Source organism: Cicer arietinum, chromosome 8, assembly GCF_000331145.2.
Source record: "Cicer arietinum cultivar CDC Frontier isolate Library 1 chromosome 8, Cicar.CDCFrontier_v2.0, whole genome shotgun sequence".
Lineage (NCBI taxonomy): Eukaryota > Viridiplantae > Streptophyta > Magnoliopsida > Fabales > Fabaceae > Cicer > Cicer arietinum.
In genome coordinates, this window is record NC_021167.2 from 4,997,120 (window position 1) to 5,020,655 (window position 23,536).

Here is a 23,536-nt window from a genome sequence, read left to right on the forward strand (position 1 = left end):
AAGAGCGGTGCTAGAAAGCCGCCACCAAAATCATCTGAGATAGACGCTACCATGTCAGCAAATCGACCATGAGGTAAAATCAAACCGTACACAAAAGCTCCAACAATGGCATGTGTACCAAGAACATCTGTTATGTGTGAAAAAACCAAAAGCCCCATCACCACATAGAGAAATTGGCCATCATCCCACTCATCCCTTTCTGTCTTTCTATCAATGATCTTTACAATGATAGGACGAACCACTGAGATGCAAATGAAAACAAATATTATGGTGCTTACCACTGAATATATTGCTTTTGTACCATTAATTGAAAATGGAACAAATAATGTGAATAAAATCCAAGCATATGTGTCACTTATCATAGCTGCTGTTAATGCAGCCTTCCCAAGACCAGTATAAAGAAGTTTAAGCTCAGAAAGTGTGTGAGCTATAACCGGAAAACCTGTCACAGTGAGAACTAAAGTCCATAATAAATAAGCATTCATTGTACTTTCTTCAATTTCTGATCCATCACCCTTGCCATAAGTTTTTCTATGTAAAGTGTATAACGCTGGTCCCATTATCATTGGAAAAATGATTCCGGCAACCGCAATGCTTGCAGCTTTCTTTTTAACATGTAAAATGGTGTTCAAATTCATCTCTAGACCACTGAGGAATGCGTAGTAGATGATTCCAATGTGTGCTAGAACTTCAATGTTGAATACACCATTTACAGGAAAAATGAACTGGAAAATTGATGTGTATCTCCCCAGGAAGGGTGGAGTTAGTAGAAAACCAGCCTACATTTTTTGGAATTTAGAACACACAAATTATTACAATGACAATTTTTGTATTAATAAACTTGGAGACATGTAATCTTAGTTAATTTTTAAAAGACAGAGAGACATGTTGCCATGCATTAACTCTCTTTCACACGTGACACCAATGACCTTTTTTTAAGCTGAATTTGAAATTTTTGTCTCAAAATTTATTTTTAATGTTTTTTAACCCTCTTGTTTAAAGAGAAATAGACCTTCGTAGTTTAATATTCATATGAAACATAGATAAAATTTGATTAAAAATTATTACCGCCGTAAATATTATTACTGCTTGATTTTCAATGTTTACTTTAAGTAAATGTATTTAAATATAAAATATAAAAACTCATGCATTTATATACTTACAGAGATCTGTGAAATGATACGAGGTTGATGGAGCGGTTTATAGATAAAGAAGAAAAGACGAGACAACAAAACGACAAAGACAATTTGGAAGGCAAGAATTGGGAGCTCCTTTTTTAGAACATTATCAGTTTGCCATATGCGACTGGGATTAACCACAGACATCTGATAACATGGAGGAATTGGACCACCACCCCCCATGTTTAATTAATTCCTCCTTGTTCTTTGCGTTTTGTTGCCGTCTTTTCTCTTATTGATCCTTTTTCATTTTTATGAACAACAACCTAAGAAAGTTAATGAACTTAAACGTTGTTTTATATGTATTTTGACGACACAAACAAACCAAATATAGGAGAAAACAAATTTTTTAACTATATTTATCTATTTGAGGTGGCATTTAGCTTGTTATTAGTAAAGATTTCTTTACATTTCCTATATATCCTCCTATTCTACAGTGCAACAACGACAGTTCAAATCATCTGTATTTTCTTACATTTATTTCCAATAAAACTTCAATTAAGTTAACCTGTCTTTTTATTAATTTGTGTTTTTCCGTTATAATCAATACTTCAATTAACATGTTACGCACACGATACAATTGTCATCAGTCAACTCATGCTTAAAAAATATCCGTTAACTCTATTGAATATTAGTTGTTTTTTTTAATAAAATTTAATACATTTTTAATTCAAGGTTTAATTCGGTACACGATGTAGTTTTTTTTTTTTTGTTCAAAAATTGTGTGTTGTGAGTTTTTTATTGATGTAAAAATCAAATCAATATCCGGTAAACTAAAAAATTACATTAAAAGTAATTAAATTAATTTTTTAATGTTAATTTCATTTGAAATAGTGTATTGTCACGTTATTTAGAATCAACCATTGATGTTTGAACGAAATCGCTATATTTTATTTCATGATATATCAATAGTATTGTATTTAAGTATATTTTTCATTATTATATTTATATATTAATGTACTCATCATATATGAAGTCGATTATTTTGTATTACAAATTCAAACTCCCTCGTTTTTAAATAATTGAATAATGAAATTTTTTTATAGACAAAATGTTATTTTATATTATTATTAATTTTATTATTTAAAAAAATAATAAAATCTAATTTCATTTCACATTTAGGATTTGAAGTTGGATGAGTTGTATTCTAAAATATTATTTAACTACTGACTTTTATATTAAGATAAGAGAAGTGAATATTTAGTTGTAGAGTCAAATGATATCTTTAAAAACCACTTAAAACATTTAATAAATATTTTTTTATTCAATATATTTAATAAATAATTGTAAAAGCAATAGTTCATGATGCTTGTATCGTTTGTATCGTTTGTATAGTTGCTTAATATAGTTTTTTTAAGTCACATTTTTTTTATAAAATGTGTCATGATGCATGCCATATTATATGAGCTATGAGTTAATTCTCAGTATAATTCTTTATTTTTTTTAAATATTTTTGTATTACTATTATGTGACTTGTATTGAAATCAAATCGATATTATATTTGTATTGTGTTGTCCTTATTAAACTCGCATCTCATCGAATTTGATTTAATTCAAAAAATAAATTCATATCTAAAAATAATCTCCAACCTAATTTAAAGATCGACTAACGGATACAGTGAATTCAAACTATTTTGTTGTTTATATTTTCTTAATAGAATGCATTGGCAAAAAAAATATTATCAAATTTCATCTACAAAATACAAAAATTTATCTACTTTTAGATTCAAATTTGTACATTTAAACAATTAATAAAAAATTTTCAAAATATATAAAAAAAATCATTCGAGTCCAACTTATATTATAAAAAAGAAATTAATTTTAAGCAATTGCCAACAAAAGAATTTGCAATTTTTTCATATTATAAAAAAGAAATTAATTTTAAGCAATTACCAACAAAAGAATTTGCAATTTTAGAAAGAAGAAAAATAGGAAGAGTGCTAAAAAAATAAAAAGCAATCCCACCATAAATAAAAGGTAAGAATAATAGCAACCCGTTGTTCGGGATGCTTTCACTTCATTAAAAATATGGAAAGCCCACACCGGTTGCTCGCACCACATCACTCACCAGACACGACCGTATGGGCCAATTTCAACATTTAACCTCACTCTACTCTTTAAACTCTCGTCAACATGTAGGTTTTTGTTGTAAATATTCCCAAAACCAAGGGCAATATTTCAATTATACTTTCCCGCCCAGTCACACACTTCATTATTAGGAAAATCAAACCAAAAACAAAAAATAAAATAAAAATCTGCGCTGCTATTTTCAATTTTTTATATTATTATTATCGCTCCACACTCACACAACAAAAACAACAACAACACCCATTATTTTTCGCGCTCCTTTCATCTTCCCTCAACTCAACTTCAAAACAAAAATCTCATTCCCATTTTCTCTCTCTCACGCTTTCATTTCTCTTCGAGTAAGTTCAACCGTAACCCTAACAATGCTGCTTGTGTTTATTTGCATCTTGTTTTTTTTTTTGCTCTTTTTTTTTTTTAAATATTTATTTTGAATTTTTGTTATTGTTCTTAACTTTTAGGGTTCGAAATGGAAGTGAAGAACAAAGAGAAGAACGACGATCCTACAGTTGAATCACCAACTTCGGTACTAGAAGAAGAGGTATTTTCTATTATGATTTTAAACTGAAACTTTTTTGTTCATGATTTCGTTCGGTTTATTTTTTCATTTTTGATTATATTGGTTTTGATGCTTGTTATTCTATTAAAACCGTTTTGAAATGGAAATGGCAGTTGGAAGAGGTGGTTGTTGCCGATGATGGTGTTGTATCGAAATCAATGGCAGAGGAGGAAGAGAAGTTACTTAAAGCTCGTGTTGAGGAAGAGAAGGAACAGTGTGAAGAAGCGCCTAATCTTAACGACACACAGTTTAACAAGTTAGATGAACTTTTAACACAAACGAAACTGTACTCTGAGTTTCTTCTTGAGAAAATGGATGATATCACATTGGTATAATATTTGTAACCGCTATTTGCTTTTGTTTTGTGTTAACTTTTTTTTTTTTTTTCATTTGTATTGTTTGTTCTCATTGTTTGAATATGTATTGCTAGACTGCGGGTGAACAAGAGAAACAGGATGAAGAAGAGAGCCAACCAGTTGCAAAAAAGAACGGCCGAGGATCAAAAAGAAAGGCAGCTTCACAATGCAATACTGTGAGTACATTGCTGTGTAGTGTGTACCAGATGGATTATTTTGTATATAGGAGTTACAAAAGTCATTACATTGTAATGCAGATGATTTTTTTGATTGTTAGTTATAGGCGTTGCAAAAATAATAACATTGTAATGCATATGAATATTTTTAACTGTTAGTTGTAGGAGTTGCAAAAATAATATAACATTGAAATGCAGATGATTTTTTTTTACTGTTAGTGAAAGATGTCAATTTGAGGCTCATATGCTTGTACATACAACAACAAAATTGATTTTAAGCTATTTTATGTTTTTTTTGTACAATTCCTTTTTATTTGTTATGCTTGCATGTAGTTTAAGTTATTCTAATCAATAATATGTGATCATGTTTGGAATTACTTTAGAGGAAAGCCAAAAGGGCAGTTGAAGCCATGATTACAAGATCTAAAGAAAACGTGAAGACTGAAGATGTGAATTTGAGTGAGGAAGAAAAAACTGAGAAAGAGCAGAAGGAGCTTATGCCTTTACTAACTGGTGGGAAATTGAAGTCTTATCAACTGAAGGGTGTAAAGTGGTTGATTTCCTTGTGGCAAAATGGATTGAATGGGATTCTTGCTGATCAAATGGGTCTTGGGAAGACGATCCAAACGATTGGGTTTCTTTCTCATCTGATAGCAAAAGGTTTGAATGGTCCATATATGATAATTTCTCCACTATCAACCCTCTCCAATTGGATGAATGAGATTTCTAGGTAGATCATATGTTTTGTAGAATATTTATAGCAATACAAGTATTATATTATTATGATGTGCTTCTTCACTGCGATCATTAATTCTTGAATAAATGTGAATAGGTTTGCACCATCACTCCCTGCTATTATCTACCATGGTAACAAACAACAGAGAGATGACATCAGAAGGAATCATATGCCTAGAACAGTTGGCCCAAAATTTCCAATTGTAATAACTTCTTATGAGATTGCGATGAATGATGCTAAGAAATGCTTCAGGTCATACAATTGGAAATATCTTGTTGTTGACGAGGTACATAAATTCACTCATTTGAATGTATAAAAGGTTTTATGTTACGTTGCATGTATTAACTCAACAGTCAACAGTAAGTAATACATAATTAAGTCTGTTTACCTTGTTTTAATTTTATTTTTGTAACCTTAGGGACACAGGCTCAAAAACTCAAAATGCAAATTAGTGAAGGAATTGAAATACATTAAAGTTGAAAATAAGCTTCTTTTGACTGGGACGCCGCTTCAGAATAACTTGGCAGAGCTATGGTCATTGTTGAACTTCATCTTACCTGATATATTCTCATCCCTTGAAGAGTTTGAGTCATGGTTAGTGTTCTTAGCCTATTGGTTATTAATTCCTACTGTCACATGGTAATATGTCTATGATGGAAATCTCATGCCCCAAATTGGATATGTTGTTCTGTTGATTATCTCCTATTATATTGTTGGGTAAAACAAGCATCACGGAGAACAAAGTAGTGCTTTTTATTTTGTAATCTGAATCTACGTCATTTATCATACCAAAGGGATGCAATTTTGGGCAATCACCACAACATTTCAATAAACTTTGACAAATTTCACATTTTTTAATTTAGATAATGAATTTACTTTATAAAACTTAATTTTTCAAAGATTATCGGATGTTTCTTCAACTGTATTGTCCTTTTAATTTGAATCTGTTGCATCCCTCCCCCACCTCATTCCTCACCCCCTGTATCTATTCTTCATATGCAAGGTCTTTTTCTTTCAAATCTGACTATGCTTTTGATTGTTTTATGTGCTCTTCCAACATGGTCTATGGTTTTTCTTTCTGGTGAAGTTTATATTCAAACACTTTTAAAGTCCTTTGACAATATTGATCTTGGTTTAATACCAAAGAAACCACCATGTGTGCATTTGTTGGTCTTTACTTTATGCATTCAAATTTCTTTGTAGGTTTAATCTGTCAGGAAAGTCTTGTAATGGAGCAACCATGGAGGAATTAGAAGAGAAAAGAAGAGCCCAAGTATATGCTCTAAATTGCTTTTATGCTAGTTCATCCTTTATATTAACAAGATGGCCTAATGACTATGTTTTGTGTCGTGCAGGTAGTAGCAAAGCTTCATGCAATTCTTAGGCCATTTCTTTTGCGTAGAATGAAGTCTGATGTTGAGCTAATGTTGCCACGGAAAAAAGAGATCATTGTATATGCTAACATGACCGAGCATCAGAAGAGCTTGCAGGAACATTTAATTAATGAGACACTAGGGAAATATTTGAATGACAAACTTTCAATTGGTAAATTTTTTTCGTAACTTTTTCATTTGAAAGAAAGGGATAGTGCTATTGCAAATTACATACCCTCACCCTCAATTTCTGTGTATAAATTGTATTATGTACTTCTACTTACTGATTTAATGCAGGACGCTCTGTGACAAAGCTCAATAATTTGGTTCTTCAACTTAGGAAAGTCTGTAACCATCCTGACCTCCTAGAATCAGCTTTTGATCGTTCATGTAAGTACCGTGTTATTAGATAGGTTTACTGATTTCATGGCCCGTGATACTTAAACTATGCTGAAATTTGCTTTCTTGATAGATTTTTATCCTCCTGTGAATGAGATCATTGAACAATGTGGAAAATTCCATTTGCTCAACCGATTGTTGGAACGGCTATTTGCACGAAATCACAAAGTAGGCTTTACAGTGCTGTTTTTGTGCCTGTGATTCCTTTTTTATTGCCAAGCTGTTAGTCATAACTCATTGGCCTTTGCCTTTGCCAATTTCTATCAGGTTCTGATCTTCAGTCAGTGGACTAGAGTGTTGGATATAATGGATTATTATTTCAGTGAAAAAGGCTTTGAAGTTTGCAGGATTGATGGTTCAGTGAAACTGGAGGATAGGAAACGGCAGGTATGTAACAATGCATGTATAACACCACTCTGATAAGATAATTAGTTTTTTTTCTTTCTGATCTGTGCTTTTGTTACTGTGTTTTGCTTTAGGTTTAAATAAGATAATTAGTTTATAATGCATAACCCTTCATGATCTTCAAAGTCATAAATCATATTGATAATTAAGAAATGGTATTTTTAATTTTTAAAATGTGTTAAAAGTAGGTCTCCTACCATGAAAAAATACACCTAAAAGCTTAGAGTAGATTTTTGTAGTAGTTTGCAAGTTACAACTCCTGATATCTTAAACATAGGCATGAGAGATTTTTGTTGTCTTCTTAATCACAACACTAATTGAAGAGGCTACATTTTTGAATGTTTTGTTTATTCTCATTCTGCCTATGAGCAGAACCAGGACTTCAATGATACAAACAGCAATTGCCGAATCTTCCTTCTTTCTACTAGGGCTGGTGGATTGGGAATTAACCTCACTGCAGCTGACACTTGCATTCTTTATGACAGTGATTGGGTACTTTTGACTTTTCCTGTTTGGCATTTATCTATTTGCTTCACAACATTTAACTTAAACTATGCTTACGACTTCATTTTAATGAGCAGATCCAGGACTTCAATGATACAAACAGCAATTGCCGAATCTTCCTTCTTTCTACTAGGGCTGGTGGATTGGGAATTAACCTCACTGCAGCTGACACTTGCATTCTTTATGACAGTGACTGGGTACTTTTGACTTTTCCTGTTTGGCATTTATCTATTTGCTTCACAGCATTTAACTTAAACTATGCTTACGACTTCATTGTACTACAGAATCCTCAAATGGATTTACAGGCCATGGATAGATGTCATAGAATCGGTCAAACAAAGCCTGTTCATGTTTACAGGCTCGCAACTGCTCAATCAGTAGAGGTACTTGGAAATTATGTATATAATAAGTACAATTTGTAAACGACATATGACTGGTAGCTTATTATATTGAGATGGATATGACATGGTCTGTTTACAGGGTCGAATGTTAAAAAGAGCTTTCAGCAAGTTGAAGCTTGAGCATGTGGTGATAGAGAAAGGACAGTTTCATCAAGAGCGTACAAAGCCTGCCATTGTGGATGAGATGGAGGTTTGTATGGTAGCAGTAGCATGCTAGCGATTTCTAATTTTTTCTGTTCTATCGTCTTGTGTATAAATAGATTTGTTGTCAATCTGCTCCATTATTCCAATGATTTTGAAAGTGTGGTTTTGGTTGACAACTCAGTATTTCTATGGCCAATTTTTTTAACTGTTTTGGATTGCCTTAATACAAACCTTTTAATTGATCAATTAACTCCAAGATTTACTGGAAATATGAAGAGGACATTCCAAAATCTAGCACTAGCATAATTTTGATTATTGATAGTTGGTTTTTTACCATGTTTTAATCTGGAGTTTGTGCCTTATCTGTGATTTAAGGAAGAGGATGTTTTGGCCTTGCTTCGAGATGAAGAAACAGCTGAGGACAAAATGATACAAAAAGATATTAGTGATGAAGACCTGGAGAAGATATTGGATCGCAGTGATCTTGTTATCAATGGTTCCGGCGATGATAAAGCTCCAGCTAGTACCTTTCCCCTTAAAGGGCCTGGTTGGGAGGTGGTAATTCCAACTGCAACTGGGGGCATGCTTTCCACTCTTAACAGTTAAATATTTTTTAAAATTTGCTTTTTGTGGTAAGTGATGTAATTGACTATCAATCGTCACAGAGGGAATGTCCTGGGAGGGCATTCATTTTTGTAAAGTCGACTAACGGAACTACATTTAGAAATGAAACTACTTAGCGGTCATGTTTTGTATGAACTATTCACAAGTCCAATATAGGTGTATCCATTCAATTTGAACGCAGCTTGTAACTATAGCTGAATATTGTTGGACTATATTGATCCAAAGGCTTTTGTTGTCATTTTTTTGGTGGCTTTGTTACGTAAATCGTTCTCTTATTTATAAAAAAGGATAAACTATATATGTTCCATTAATGTGAAACACTTACTGAAGCTTACATGCGGACGATGATCAAGGTAAACATTTTACAATTTAGCAGGTCATAAATTTTGGATTTTGGTAGCTAATTTTTTCCTATGTAACGGATCCAATATCCAATTTACTTATTATTACACAATTAAACAGTTATTAAAATACACCACAATAACAGGAATATCTATTCGTATTAATTAATTTCTTTGATTGATAGTTTGGTTCTGGGTAGAATTCAATATTTGAGGAATCTTTTTCTTTAATTGCACGTGCTGTTTCTTTGGGATCATTAAGATACAGTTTTTTTATTCCAAAACCACTAAAGTCTGAGGAACTTCTGTTTTTCCCTCAATTTGCTAGGATTTCATTTGCAACGAGATAAACGCTCCATTTTAATTGATGCAGGTCAATACTAGTATGTTACTGCACTCACTACTAATGAAGGCTTATTGACTATATTATTCATTTTATAAATAAATAAAAAAAAACCTATCATTCATAGAAAAATTAATTATTATAGCTCAGTATCCTTAGATGTGCTCTAATAGGAAATTTGTGATTGGCTGTCCTTTAATTTTTTTGGCAATTGGCATCTAATATACGTTGAAGATTGAAGCCCATTATCAATGCTATATTATGTTTGACCTTTTTCTTGGCTTAGAGAGTTGATTGTTCTCGTACATCACGATTTCACTTTCGTGCACTCCATGCTTGTTGTCTCATCATTTGTGACCCTTCATTTGATTTCTTTTTGGGTTGTCATGTGGCTTTTAGTTAATTTCGTTTTCCATGCACATTCTTGATCATCCGCTCCTACTTGTTATTTAGGACCCAATTTTTTCCTGGGGAATGCTGAAGGCCCCTTATTTCTCGCTAATTTACCATATTTTAAAAACCATGAATATAAAGTGGAGTGTTTTACACTACTAGAAATGTAAAGTTGAGATGGATGAACAATCACACCATATTTTCCTGCTTCTTTGTGATGAAATGGTGTTTATCTGTCCAACCAATATGCACCGTGCACAAAATCATTCATATATTTGGACCTAACTTTGTTGTGCTTGGCCCTTAAGCGTGGGCTACATTCATAAGGGTCCTCTTCAAAAGTGTTCCCCATTTAATCAAGTGGGTTCTCAACTTTTTTAATGTTGTTAATGCATGTTTGGTTGTTGAATTCATGAAGTAGCTAGATGTTGGCCAACATAGAGTAATTGTTTTTTTTCTTGACACAAGATCTTCGGTTGTTGAATTAATGTATTTTCATGAATTGCAAGTGGCTAAATGCTGTCATGGTCCCCCACTGCTCCAACTTCTCGTGATACCTTTAACACATTGCGCAAGCCAAGGTATCAAATAACCATCAACAAAAGAAGAGGGGAAAAAATAGCAACGAAAATATCATTAAAACTAGTTGTATGAGGCCGGTGGCTCAAAAGGTGACATTATTATTGCTCTATAAAATAATGAGTATATAAGTGGCCCTCCCCTCCATGGGGTCTTCCAAAGGGGTTCCTTTTAGATATAAGTATAAACAATTAATGCTCAACAATTATAGCTGCATCACATTGATTCTTTTCTTTAGGTCACATTTGGAGGAGGTGATAGAGAATTATTTCATTGCATATAAAAATTAGGAAAATGTTTTGAAAAAAATAAAATAAAATACTAACAAGTCTTCTTAAAATATTATATACCTATAATAACTATTATATTTGCAAGTCATTTTAATTGTATATTTTTTCAGTTGTGTAATATATTTGATATTATATATATCACTCTCAAGTTATTAATTATTCTTCACTTTGCAACACCAATAACAAATAATTGTTTCCTCCCAATTTAAATATTAGTGAAAAAAATACATGTATTTAATTCAATTTGGACCAAATATAAGTAATTTTTCTGCTTGTATTTAATTTTAGAGTAATATAGTTTATTTAAGTCACTATTTTTTATTTATTTATTTATGTTTTTTTTTTGTTTGAATTTTTGTGAAATGAACAAATGTAATATTTTTGTAAATAAGAGACTAAAAGCTTATTAAAGTTGTCATCACACCCATTGCATTTATATTTTCCTTTAATCTTTCATTCCACCTGATAAATTAAATTTGCACAAATCACAATTGTGATTTATGTTTGAGTTACTGTAACAGTGTTACTGTTTAGGGAAAGTAAGTTAGCCTTTATTAATACTATCTCCCTCCCTTTTCATTATTGTCCGTTGTTTTTTAACATTTATTAAGAAAAATTAATAGAGTAGTTAATATATTTATTTTATGTATTAATTTTTTTAAATAATATTTGTATTTGAATGTATTATTCTTGATTTTTTATATTTTACAAAAATTAATAGTATTAATAGAAAGTATATATTAAAAAAATAATAAATACATCTAATAAATTAAAAATATACTTATATTTATGGATGATTTTTTTCTAAAAAAAAAATACTTATAATTAGAGATACAGTGAGTATAACTTTCATCTCCATGCATGACACACTCTGTTTCTGTTTTTATGCTGTAAGACTGGTATGGATTTGTTGTGATATATAAAAATAAAATCAATAATAATGATTATAATGCTTATGGTTAAAAAAATATTATATGTCAACTGGTTTACTCATTTTAAATATAGACCATATACTTTTGTTTACAATAAATTATGATACTATAATAAAAGCAACAAAAAGGTGTGGATGGTTAACATAAAGGATAAACTTACAAACAGTTGCTTATACACTATTCTAAGACATAAAACAAACAGTTACTATTAATAAGTACAATAAAAATGGTTTCTTACGATGCAATTCTCTTGATTAGTTTTATAAAAAAATATTAATAATTTATTTATTCATTGAGATTTGAACACTGAATATTTCACTTTTGTAACACTTTCAATTTAAGATTCAGATTTGTCTAAGGCTTCAAAAAAATTTATACAAAACCTTGAATTAATTAAATTTTATTCTTACTCAACAACATTTGAATAAGATATTTTAATTCTCTTTCAGTTTAATTAGTGATTTAAAGTATATTTAGTTTAAAGGAAGAGATGAGAGTTTTTCATTGTGGAGAGGAGAAATTAATTTTAAATTTTTTTGTGTGGTTCATCAACAAAGAGGGGGCATAATTTTCATGGATTTTTTTTAAAAGAAAAGAAGCTTATAACATTCTATTTATAAGAATATGCTCATTTGCTTATAAGAAAAGAGTGGCTACCTCAATCATAATTTAAAAACTACTTAGAGATGAGGCTACTATAACTAGAACACGAATTGACTCATTTACTTGTTTCCAAATAAATTCAACGTGAGAATTGTTAAACAAAAGATAGAAGAGTCTAGACTCATTTACAATAACTCCAAATTTAATAACGTTAAAAGGTGTAAATTTTCATATTTATCTAGTGTTATATTTAAGATCACATTAAATTAAATAAAAGTACTTAGGAACAAATTAATATATTATAATTACCTTCTTCCCCACATCTCCTCACTTTTAAAAGAAATCTATAATTGACTTTAGAGAGATTTTGCAGCATTCTCTTCTCTTTCAAATAATTGAATCAAAACGCAAATTTAAAATAATTTATACCATCAGCTTTAGCCAAACACACTCTTAGAATTGAAGTTCATATAAATAATAACAATATTTAGGTTACAATGGCTAAAAGGCTAAATTCCCGGCCAACTAGTAATCCCATTAACTTATAAAAGTATAAACAAATTTAGAATCATTAGTTATGGGGTTATATTTGCCTTATCCTATGAAGAACCCTTTTTCTGAAGCTTAGTATTTGGATGATTCATTACTTCGTAGTTGTATTTGCCCCTTAACAAATATTAACTATATAGTATTTTTATTGGGTTAAGGTATGAATGCATAAGTGGGGACTAAATATTGAATGAGACGTGGCCGAAAGCAAAAGTGAATGAGCCATGATCTGTTTACATTAATTCCCACATACCTTAATATTCTGCAACATAATTTATTAAGAACTTTGGTTTTTCATGTTCAATTCATTACTTTTTGAGAGATCAACTTTTTGGAAGTAATTAATTAGAATATAAATTTTGATACAAAATAAAATATAAAATTTTGTGATTGAATATTATTATTTTTTGGTCGTGTTCGAATTTGATTGGTGATAGAACTAGAACGGGCCTACGTACGTTGGCACGAGGATTCGGTTTACCATGATTTACGTGTGTGTATGTAGGTTGTTGAGCATCAACCAAAAAATATATGTTTTTTAAAAATACCAAAAATATCTATTATATATATGTTCTTTTTATCCAAACTTTCCTTCGATTTAAAAGAACGTTAGGAGTTATAAGTGCTTTTGATATTATTCCCTGTTTTACATGCATCCTGAAGCGTAATACTTGTTAGTGTTCTCAAGTCGATGATATTAAGAAATTATTTAGTTTTGGGTATCTAATATCAAACTCTCAAAAAATGTTCAATAATAATTCTTTATTTTCTGATAAAAAATAATGAGTATATATAATATTTTATTAAAATTAAATAAAAAGTGAATTATACTCTCAAACAAGACAATATTAGACAACTCCTAAGTTTTGACAAGATTTTAATATATAATGACAATTTTTAAATTCTATTTTACCATTTATGTTACGGAGTCGGCCAAAGTTCAAGTAATTAAAGTAAGAGTTTTACTTCTCACAAAAAAATATTTATTGGTCGTGTTCGAATTTGATTGGTGATAGAACTAGAACGGGCCTACGTACGTTGGCACGAGGATTCGGTTTACCATGATTTACGTGTGTGTATGTAGGTTGTTGAGCATCAACCAAAAAATATATGTTTTTTAAAAATACCAAAAATATCTATTATATATATGTTCTTTTTATCCAAACTTTCCTTCGATTTAAAAGAACGTTAGGAGTTATAAGTGCTTTTGATATTATTCCCTGTTTTACATGCATCCTGAAGCGTAATACTTGTTAGTGTTCTCAAGTCGATGATATTAAGAAATTATTTAGTTTTGGGTATCTAATATCAAACTCTCAAAAAATGTTCAATAATAATTCTTTATTTTCTGATAAAAAATAATGAGTATATATAATATTTTATTAAAATTAAATAAAAAGTGAATTATACTCTCAAACAAGACAATATTAGACAACTCCTAAGTTTTGACAAGATTTTAATATATAATGACAATTTTTAAATTCTATTTTACCATTTATGTTACGGAGTCGGCCAAAGTTCAAGTAATTAAAGTAAGAGTTTTACTTCTCACAAAAAAATATTTACTTCATAAAGAAAAAAAGGATTTCAAAAAAATAGTTTATCATATTAAATTATTATTTAATGTTTTTATTTAGTTTGGTTGGTCATATCCAACTTATGTCACTATTTTATTTTACAATTTAAATTATATATTAAAATAATTTTTATAGATAATTATAAAATGATTGTACTGTAAATTATTTTAAAAATCATAAATGTTGTCAATGTTAAATTTTATCTTATTTTTAATGTATGTGTAAAAAATAAAATTTTAATGTCCTTTTGTAAAACTTATAGTTTTTGTTATTATACTTTATTTAACAAATTTAAAGTTTACCTTAAGCTTCAAAACTTGTTAGCCCAGTCCAATTTATTTGATGGACCTATTTTACCATCTTTACCCAAAATTTGTTATTTTAAAAAATAATATGGTTATATAAATTAAATGTTTAACTGATATATTGTTAAAGATTATTTACATCTTCACTCAATTATAAATTATCATATTGTTGAAAATGACTAATTTTAATCATAATTATTTTATAACTAACATACAGCTTGATTTGTGATTAATTGATATATCAAAAAATCTACACGGACATTGTATCAGAATTATTCGTACATATCGAATGAAATTGTCGTATACATATTTTTTTTCATTTAAAATACACAAACGATAAAAGAATCAATCACAATCTTGTGATATACGTAGAAGATATTCTGACACAGGTGGGTTCGATACGACCATGCCGCATGCTCCTTCTACTCTTGTATATTTTGCTTTCTCTCCTAATAGAAGAAATATATTTTACAAATGGTAAACGTTATGAAATTAATTTTTGAATTTTTAAGTTATTTTTACATATAAATGTTAAATCTGTATATATTAAAATAAAATTGATTATTTTTCTAAAATATACAAAAACATTTTTGTTTTTTTCCTTTTTATATTGTATGAATCTAGAGTAGTCATGCATATTTTATCTATAAAAATAAAAACTGCAGTTTAAAAATATATTAAATAGAAAAAATATAGAAATAGAGAGTAAAAATAATGTATTTAATTTCTTAAAAAAAATTAATTTTTTTTTGTATTTTCTTTAATGGATATTTTTAAGACACTTATTGACATAGTAAAAATAGCTTAAGAATTGAGTAGTATTAATGTGAGCTACAAATTAAATTGTCCGTTATAACATTAAACACTTTAAACTATATAGTCAATTAAAATAAGAATCATTTATAATAGTAAGAAATTTCTATAATTTTGTATGAGAAATACTAATATATATCTTAAAAGATTTAAATGTAAACATTTTATTTTAGAATTTGTGTTTTTAATAAAAAATTAATCCTTTTAAAATCCTTAAAATTTGTCCTTTAGCTTGGCTGATTTTGTATTAATAAGAAGAAAATTCCATAGTTGAATGTGTTGAAAAGAATAATGCGGGGTTGTCTTTTCATGCAATGATAAAAACGTTGTCTACTTGTCTGGATATCATGGTGTCTAAGCAGTAATAGAAGTAGTATGAAAAATGCAAGCATCACATAATTAAAAGGTGTTTGGCAAAGTGAAAAGAATGCCGTTAAGTCTTGTCTAATCAATCCTAAATCCAATCGGTGCACGTAAGTAATTACGGTGTTTAAAGATGTCTTCCTTTACCATGGCAACATTAGGCATTTAATACAAAAAGGAGATGTCTTCCAATATCTAAGGTTAATAATTATTTCATTTTTTTGGTATATAAAAACTATGTTATTAATGCGTAAATAAAATTGATCAACTGAAAATTTGGAATAACCAAAATCACATGTTAAACTACCTAAAAAACAAGATTCACTTGCACATAGTGACAGTAGTAAAGTGAAATGGTCAAAGGTTATGTCTTGGAAAGAAGAGCCTTTGGAAAACTATGATTATTTATAGGTAGGTGACAGAAAACAAACAACTTGGAGCATCGTGCGGCCACGTTTTCAGCCAGAACCGCGCGTGAGCAATCATTGAGGTCCCTCCTTAATTTGGTTTTCTCAACTCAATCATGAAAAATTACTATTACTCTCTTTTCCATTAAATTATTTTTTTTAAAATAGAAATTTTGACTTAAGAAAATAGTTTTTAAATTTTTCAGAAATTAAAAATACAATTATTATTTTTATATTAGATTTTTTTAATGTGTGTTTTTTTATCACATTTGTTATACTCATGCAATTATTATAAATGTAAAATTTTTAAATTGAAAGTTATACATAATTTATTAATTAGATAATATATTGATATAAATAAATTAAAATTTTATTGAAAATTCAAAACGATAATTAATTTTTGCAAATACGACAATTATTATAAGATAAAAAAATATATATATTTTATATATTAATAATTTTTTTTAATAAATAAATTAATAGACAATAAATATCAAAGTCTCAAATTCAAATACAAAATATCATATATCATTTTTCTGGCTTAAACTTGAAAATGGTAGCTAGCTAGTTCGTCTGCATGCGACTGTTCTCAACTTACTCCTATTAAAACTTTGAATTTTGAAACTTTGAAGATTAATTTGTTTGTTTTTGTTTCGTTGTTTGAAATGAATTTAAGGCCACTCTGTTTGTCAGTACAAACAAGCACCTCGTTTGTTTCAAAGACTCATAAAAAGGTTGGTAGTACTAGTTGGTTGGTGTTGGTGTTGCTAGCTGTGCATTTGTGGACCATATTGTTATAAGTGTTTTAGAACATTTAATGGCATTTGTAATATATATACATTGAATATAAAAAGATTACTTTTTAATTTAGATTGGAGGTATAATTTCCAAAAAAAAAGAATTGCTTTTTAACAAGTGATATTTTTAAAAGCACTTGTTACTATTTCCTTATTTATTTATTTATTATTGGATTTAGAGTGTAAGCATCCCTATGGCAGATTTCAATCACATTACTGTGCTTGCTTGCATGCAGTTTGTTTGAGAGATATAGCATGGGTTTCTTTCTCTTCTTTATGTCCTGCATGATACCTTCACGTTTTTCTATACTCTAGTCAAACACTTACTCATAGTGCAGCTTTATGAATAATTGAATATAAAGTTATGAATATATTTTCCAATAGTTTAATTTCTTGTACAAGGCAGCCATAACTTGTTTGAATTTTTATTTGCTCTACCTATACGTAGTCAATATATTTGATAGATGTTAGATTGAAATTTTACGGTCTAAATATATACAAAAATAATATTTTAGTATTAAAAAAATTAAAATTAAAATTAAAATTTGAATTGTTTAATTTCAATTTAACCAATATTACTAACGCGTTGTCTATATGAATGTGTTATCCTCAATATTTATTGACAATACTTTTGATTTTTGGTGTTAAAATTCATTAACTTTTTTAATGACATAGAAGATTTCTTATTATTAACACATATTTTGTTAATTTAATTATTATTTATAATTATAAACAATATTAAATATTGGTATTTGAATTTTTAAGGAAAAAAAAAATCCCAAAATCTTTAAAAAGTTTCCGTTGCACATACGAATTAAATACCAAAATTGGATTTCTTATTATACAAACGGAGGGGCATATTTATAACTTTTTCCGCGATATATCTAACTGTTTCATATACAACTGTTTAAATAGGTTTAGTGAACCAATTTAGTTTGGAACAAAATTTAAAAAATAATTGGTCCTTCTTGATCCCAAATAGATCAATTTATAAATAAGGTTAGAATGGTCCATTGGACTTCAAATCAACCTTAATTAAAAAATTAAATATGAATATAACCATTTTAACTTTTTTGGATTCAAAATCAATCCACAAATTAAAATAAAAAATAATTTAGTGCATTAATTCATCTTTTATGTCTCAAAAAATAGTTGAACTAGTTGCAAAATCCTAATACACTCACGAGTCTCTCACTCTATTTGCGAGCTTCTAATTCTGGTCTTGTTGTAGTTGTTATGTGCCGGAAAAAAAAAATTATTTTATAAAATGATGTAATACACTAATCTTTTAAGTATTCATCTATGTTCTATACTTAGATTGGTCTACTTTATTTTGTTAAAATATCAAAATATTCAAAAAAAGGTTGGATGCCCTATTTGTTCACTAAGTCCACATGATTGAGTTCAATTATTTGTATCCTAGTTATGAAAGTGAGTTTCACTCATATGTCCCTTTATGTGATAATACTCTTTGATATAGGTCAAACATACCCATTTCATAACTCTAATTTCACATATATTAAAAAAGAGTATGAATAAAAGAAAATTAATATTTTCGTCTATAATAATTAATTCATTTGCTAAAAGAAATATTTTAAAATAATTGTCTCATTAAATTTTTAAGTTGTTATTAATTATATTTTGTTGTTGTATAATATTAATTAATACTACGTGTATCAGTCGCAATTCAAAATCTCCTACTTTATATTGATAAATACACTCAAAAAAAAATGATAGAAATAATTTATTAAAAATATTATTTTTCTATTTCATTTATATAATTTTCTTATTGTGTTTGAAAATGTTAATTAAGTTGATTTTTATGGGACGAAGGAAGTAATATTTTTTTATTAGTTTACTTTAGTAAATTTTTTATTTTTTTACTCAATTACTCTTATTAAGTGTTGATGTACTCACAATTACCATAAAGATTAAGTGAAAGATAATGATTTAAGAGTGACAGCATATCACATATGTCCTCAATTGAGAAAAACTTGCCGGCAAATATAAGCTCCCTTACAAATATAACCCTTATTATACTACTATTTTATCTTTGAACGCATTCATATTCAAATTGCACTATTAGAAATATTTATACATAAAAATGAACGTTTTTATTTTGCCAACTATTTTTCTTTTCAGATCTTGCTAACAAGTAGCTTAAGAAATAAAAAATGAAAATTTTACATTGAAATTAATAATTTTTAAACTTTAAAATAGTTGAAAATACAAATTTTAATATATTTGTATTTGACTTGTTCTATTTTTGCTTCTTTAACAATTGTTGTTAGGACATTTTTTAACATTTACATTTTATTAATATAAAAAAAATGACGATTACTTTTAAAAAAGACCGAGATAGTAGTATTTATTATTGAATACATATAAAAGATAATTAATAATTAATATTGTATTAAAATTTGAAGGAAAAAAAAAGTCTTATAAAATTTAAAAGAAAATTTCATTTTGTGATAATTTTATCTTTCTTTGTATAAATAATGAGACAGTGGAAATAACATAAGTAGACCATGCTCATTAATTGAACATTGGTCGAAAACTTTCTTCAGAAGTCCCAAAGAAACTAGAAAAGGTAAAAAGAAATATGCTTAAAAGATAATTTTCTTATGAAAGATTTTAGAAATAATTAATAGTTATAATAATTATTTCTTTAATACTATATTATAATTAAGTAAAATTGACATTTGATGAATTATCTCATTTATTGATTAAATAAAAGATTGTAAATGAGATATTATATATAAGGTGAATTTCTTTTACAGTATTTTTTAACAAATTCGACTAATTATATTAAGTATAAATTAATTTACGACTAATTAATAAATGATAATGATAATTTTTTATTAAACTAATCACTTATTTAATACTTTAATTGTCTCTAATTATATGCACTTATTAAAAAAAATGTGTATCTCTATATATAAATCCCCTATTAAATTGAATATATTCGTACATACATAAATTCATAATATTTTAGCAATATTTACACATAAAATTAATACAATAAATTTATTATCCATTTTATATATATATATATATATATATATATATATAATAAACACTAATATATGTCTCAAAGGCACATATTAAAATATTAAATGTCGAAATTTCATATTAAAAATTATATATTTAATTATCTAAAAACTCGAAACTTGTATGTTCCAATTAAAATACTGTACACATATTGGCAAGACCATGAAAAGGATGATGAAGACTTATAACTAACCAGAGATATATATATAGAGGAAACAGACAATTGTATTCCTTACATGTCACGTCTTTATTGATGTGTTACTGTTTACTTTAATATTAATCAAATAAATAAATAAATAATCAAATAAAGATATAATATTTTTGAAAAAAATATATGAAGTATTAATCAAATAATATAATTAAAAATAATTAATTTTTAATTAAAAACATCATTCATTTAAAAATTCATATTTTTCAGTTAAGTAACATTTAATACAAGATAGAAATTATAGATTTTTTTTACAAAAATTAAAGATGAGAAAAAAATTATTAATGAAAATAATATTAATAAGTATTTTAGGAGCATCTATTTGAATTTGATAGTTGTGACAATTTGAATTTAAATTGAAAATAAAGGAAATAGGCAGAATGAGATTGAAGATCAATTGTTTGGCTTTTATGGATGTTTCGTAGCAAAATCCAGAGTCTAATCAAATCAAATCGTGCTGTAAAGGAAACTGTCTAAGGCCTACACATTAACTAAGACGTCTCGTCATTCACACGTGCGGTCCCGCCACGTTGATTCTTCATCATACCCTCCCTCGTGCTAGCAATCATTGGCCACCCGCACGTGTGCCTCCTTTCTTATGCTTCTGGGCCTTTTTTTTTTCATTAATAAAACGGACTTCTTTTGTGGGACATACACCACCCATTTGCTTCCTTCCACCCCCAATCAACTAACCATTTTTTTTTTATGTTGTTTAACTTCAAATTTTAATCAAATAAATTAATATTGTAATTATTATTTTTCTTTATATTTTATTATAAAGACAACATATTTTGTCTACTATTTTAATCTATGTAAGATTTTGATGTCTTTAGTTTTTTAGAATGATTTTGCATTTTTTTACTAAGAATTAATATTTTATTGAGAAGATGTAAAGTTCAAATATTTAAAATACATTAAATACAACAGATAAAACTCATGAATATAAAAGTACATAAGAAAAAAAGATTTTTGACTTTGAGTTGCAAACAAAATCAAAACATGTACTTTTTAAAGCATATTTTTGGTATGAAAATTGGAGGGTTTGGGAGGGTACTTTACTTAATATATCGAATTTTGTTTCCGTGCCTACTCACACACCTTATTAAGCCTTTCACTTCATTAGCGAGCAACTTCCCTTTATTGTACCATGTATACGAAGACAATAGATCTTTCTCAATGCTCATTCTCCATTGTCCTTGTTAGTGTGACCATTAACATTCAAACATACCTCATCTTCCATAAATACATAAAACAGAAAATTAGTTTTTGATAAAAAAAAAAATAGAAATAAAAATCTTCCATGAATTTCAAACTTTCTTTTGTTTTTTTAATTGCATATATAGATTGGGGTAGCCAAAAAATTTGCCTTCCAATACTAGTTATAAAAAAAAATTGCTTATCAAAATTAAAACAAATTTGCTCTTAAAGAAAACAATATAAAAGGCATAAGCGGATCTTCTTGGGGAAATCAAAGTCTTCAATAATTTAAAAAAAAAAATACTATTATTTTTATTTTTGTTTGAGTAATGTTATTAAAATATAATTTGATATAAAATGATACACAAATATAAAATGTGTTTCTCTTTATTTTACACAATATTATGTTTGTATCGTATCCTGTATTAAGTTTTGTGTTCTAATAACATTACTATTTCTTTATAAGATACATTGGACTTATAATTTGATCAATAAAAATTGATCTATTTGATCCATAACATGAATAAAATACATCAATTTTTGTTGACCAAATTATAATCCAAATTGTCTATTATAAAATAAAATAAAAATAGGAGGGAATTATTTATAAATAAGTTTACAAAAACAACTATATAATTATAAAATAAACTAAAATTTTCAGCCTAAATTTCAATTATCTAAGTTGTGGATTTTATCTAGAGATATAATTGTAAATTTTATGCAGATATATAAAAATCAATCGAGATGATCTTATGATACCAAACATTTAACCAAAACTAATTAAATTAAATTTATATTTGTTAATGAGTTTGAGTCCAAGTTAAATTAAACTTATAAATTCGACCTTTTATTGATTTATGATATAATTCAACGTAATTTTATAATAGATTGCATAATACTCAAATCAAACCCTTATATTTTATTAATACCATGTCAATATTGATATCTTAAAAATTAGTTTGTATTTAAATGTATTTTAATAATTATATATATATATATTATTTTTATCTTTGTAGTTAAGAAAGTTCTATTAATAGTGTAAAAATTTGGATTTAATTTATATACATCAACAATGTAAATATATTTTATATTATCAATTAATCATAATCGTCAGATTAATAAAATAGTTTGACTTTTATTATAATTACTTTTAATGTTACACTCATAGATGGTTATGATATGCTGACAGTGTAAAACTTTTTATATTGACAAAACATAACAATTAAATTATAGAATTTTAATATTTGAAAAAAAAATTATAAATTTGATCGTCAATATATTTTTATAAATTTACAACTTAAATTTTTGTTATACAATACTATATTATACATTTTTATTTATTTATTAAAATTTTAAAAATTTAACTATTCCAACATTTCCGTTCAAACTCCCCCACTAATAAAAAGGTAAAATTAATCTGATGATGAAAAGGCGAAAATAGAAGATTATTAGGTTGCACCAAGTTAGTCATAAAGAAAGATGACGAAGGGAGTGAGTGATAAGGGCTTTGAAAAATAGAATCTGAAAAGTAATAATATGGTTATTTTATCTTTTCTTTACTATTTTATCTATCAATTTTTGTAACAAGCCTTCGTATCACATTAGAGCATTAATCAAGTAACACAAATCCTCTGTATAAAATATTTAATCTTGCAATAATGTATAATAAGATAATTTCATCTCTACTAATAATTTAATATACCTTTTAAATGAATTGTTGTTAAAGAAAAAAATAATAATAATTTAATATTATTTATATTACTTAAATAAATTTATGTACAATATTTTTATATGAGAAATCTTATTGATCATGATCAAACATAAGAATGGCATCTTATCTAATATAAAA

The 23,536-nt window shown here is 27.6% G+C and overlaps 2 protein-coding genes across 2 annotated transcripts in view; one reads left to right on the forward strand and one right to left on the reverse strand.

Moving 5' to 3' along the window:
* LOC101498899 (cation/H(+) antiporter 15-like) overlaps positions 1-1,419 on the reverse strand; it is a 3,598-nt gene extending 2,179 nt beyond the window's left edge. Inside the window, exons 1-2 of the mRNA XM_004511978.4 lie at positions 1,164-1,419; positions 5-779 (exon numbers count right to left, since the gene is read on the reverse strand). Coding sequence (XP_004512035.1) covers positions 5-779; positions 1,164-1,361 — 973 coding nt within the window. The 5' untranslated portion in view covers positions 1,362-1,419. The remainder of the gene's footprint in view (positions 1-4; positions 780-1,163) is intronic.
* A 2,024-nt stretch (positions 1,420-3,443) lies between these two features.
* LOC101499225 (ATP-dependent DNA helicase DDM1) lies at positions 3,444-9,177 on the forward strand. Its single transcript, XM_004511979.4, has 16 exons — positions 3,444-3,603; positions 3,724-3,803; positions 3,935-4,150; positions 4,252-4,353; positions 4,737-5,083; positions 5,186-5,375; positions 5,508-5,683; positions 6,293-6,362; positions 6,445-6,634; positions 6,760-6,852; positions 6,935-7,029; positions 7,129-7,248; positions 7,848-7,967; positions 8,055-8,153; positions 8,251-8,361; positions 8,691-9,177. The coding sequence occupies exons 2-16, from the start codon at positions 3,732-3,734 to the stop codon at positions 8,919-8,921; spliced, it is 2,232 nt and encodes a 743-aa protein (XP_004512036.1). The 5' UTR covers positions 3,444-3,603; positions 3,724-3,731; the 3' UTR covers positions 8,922-9,177.
* The last annotated feature ends 14,359 nt before the right edge of the window (positions 9,178-23,536 follow it).

Coding starts and splice junctions, on each gene's coding strand:
- LOC101499225 (XM_004511979.4), top strand. CDS start 3,732: ATGGAAGTGAAGAACAAAGAGAAGAACGACGATCCTACAGTTGAATCA. Junction 5,684..6,292: donor CTTGAAGAGTTTGAGTCATG/GTTAGTGTTCTT, acceptor ATTTCTTTGTAG/GTTTAATCTGTCAGGAAAGT. Junction 7,030..7,128: donor TATTTGCACGAAATCACAAA/GTAGGCTTTACA, acceptor AATTTCTATCAG/GTTCTGATCTTCAGTCAGTG.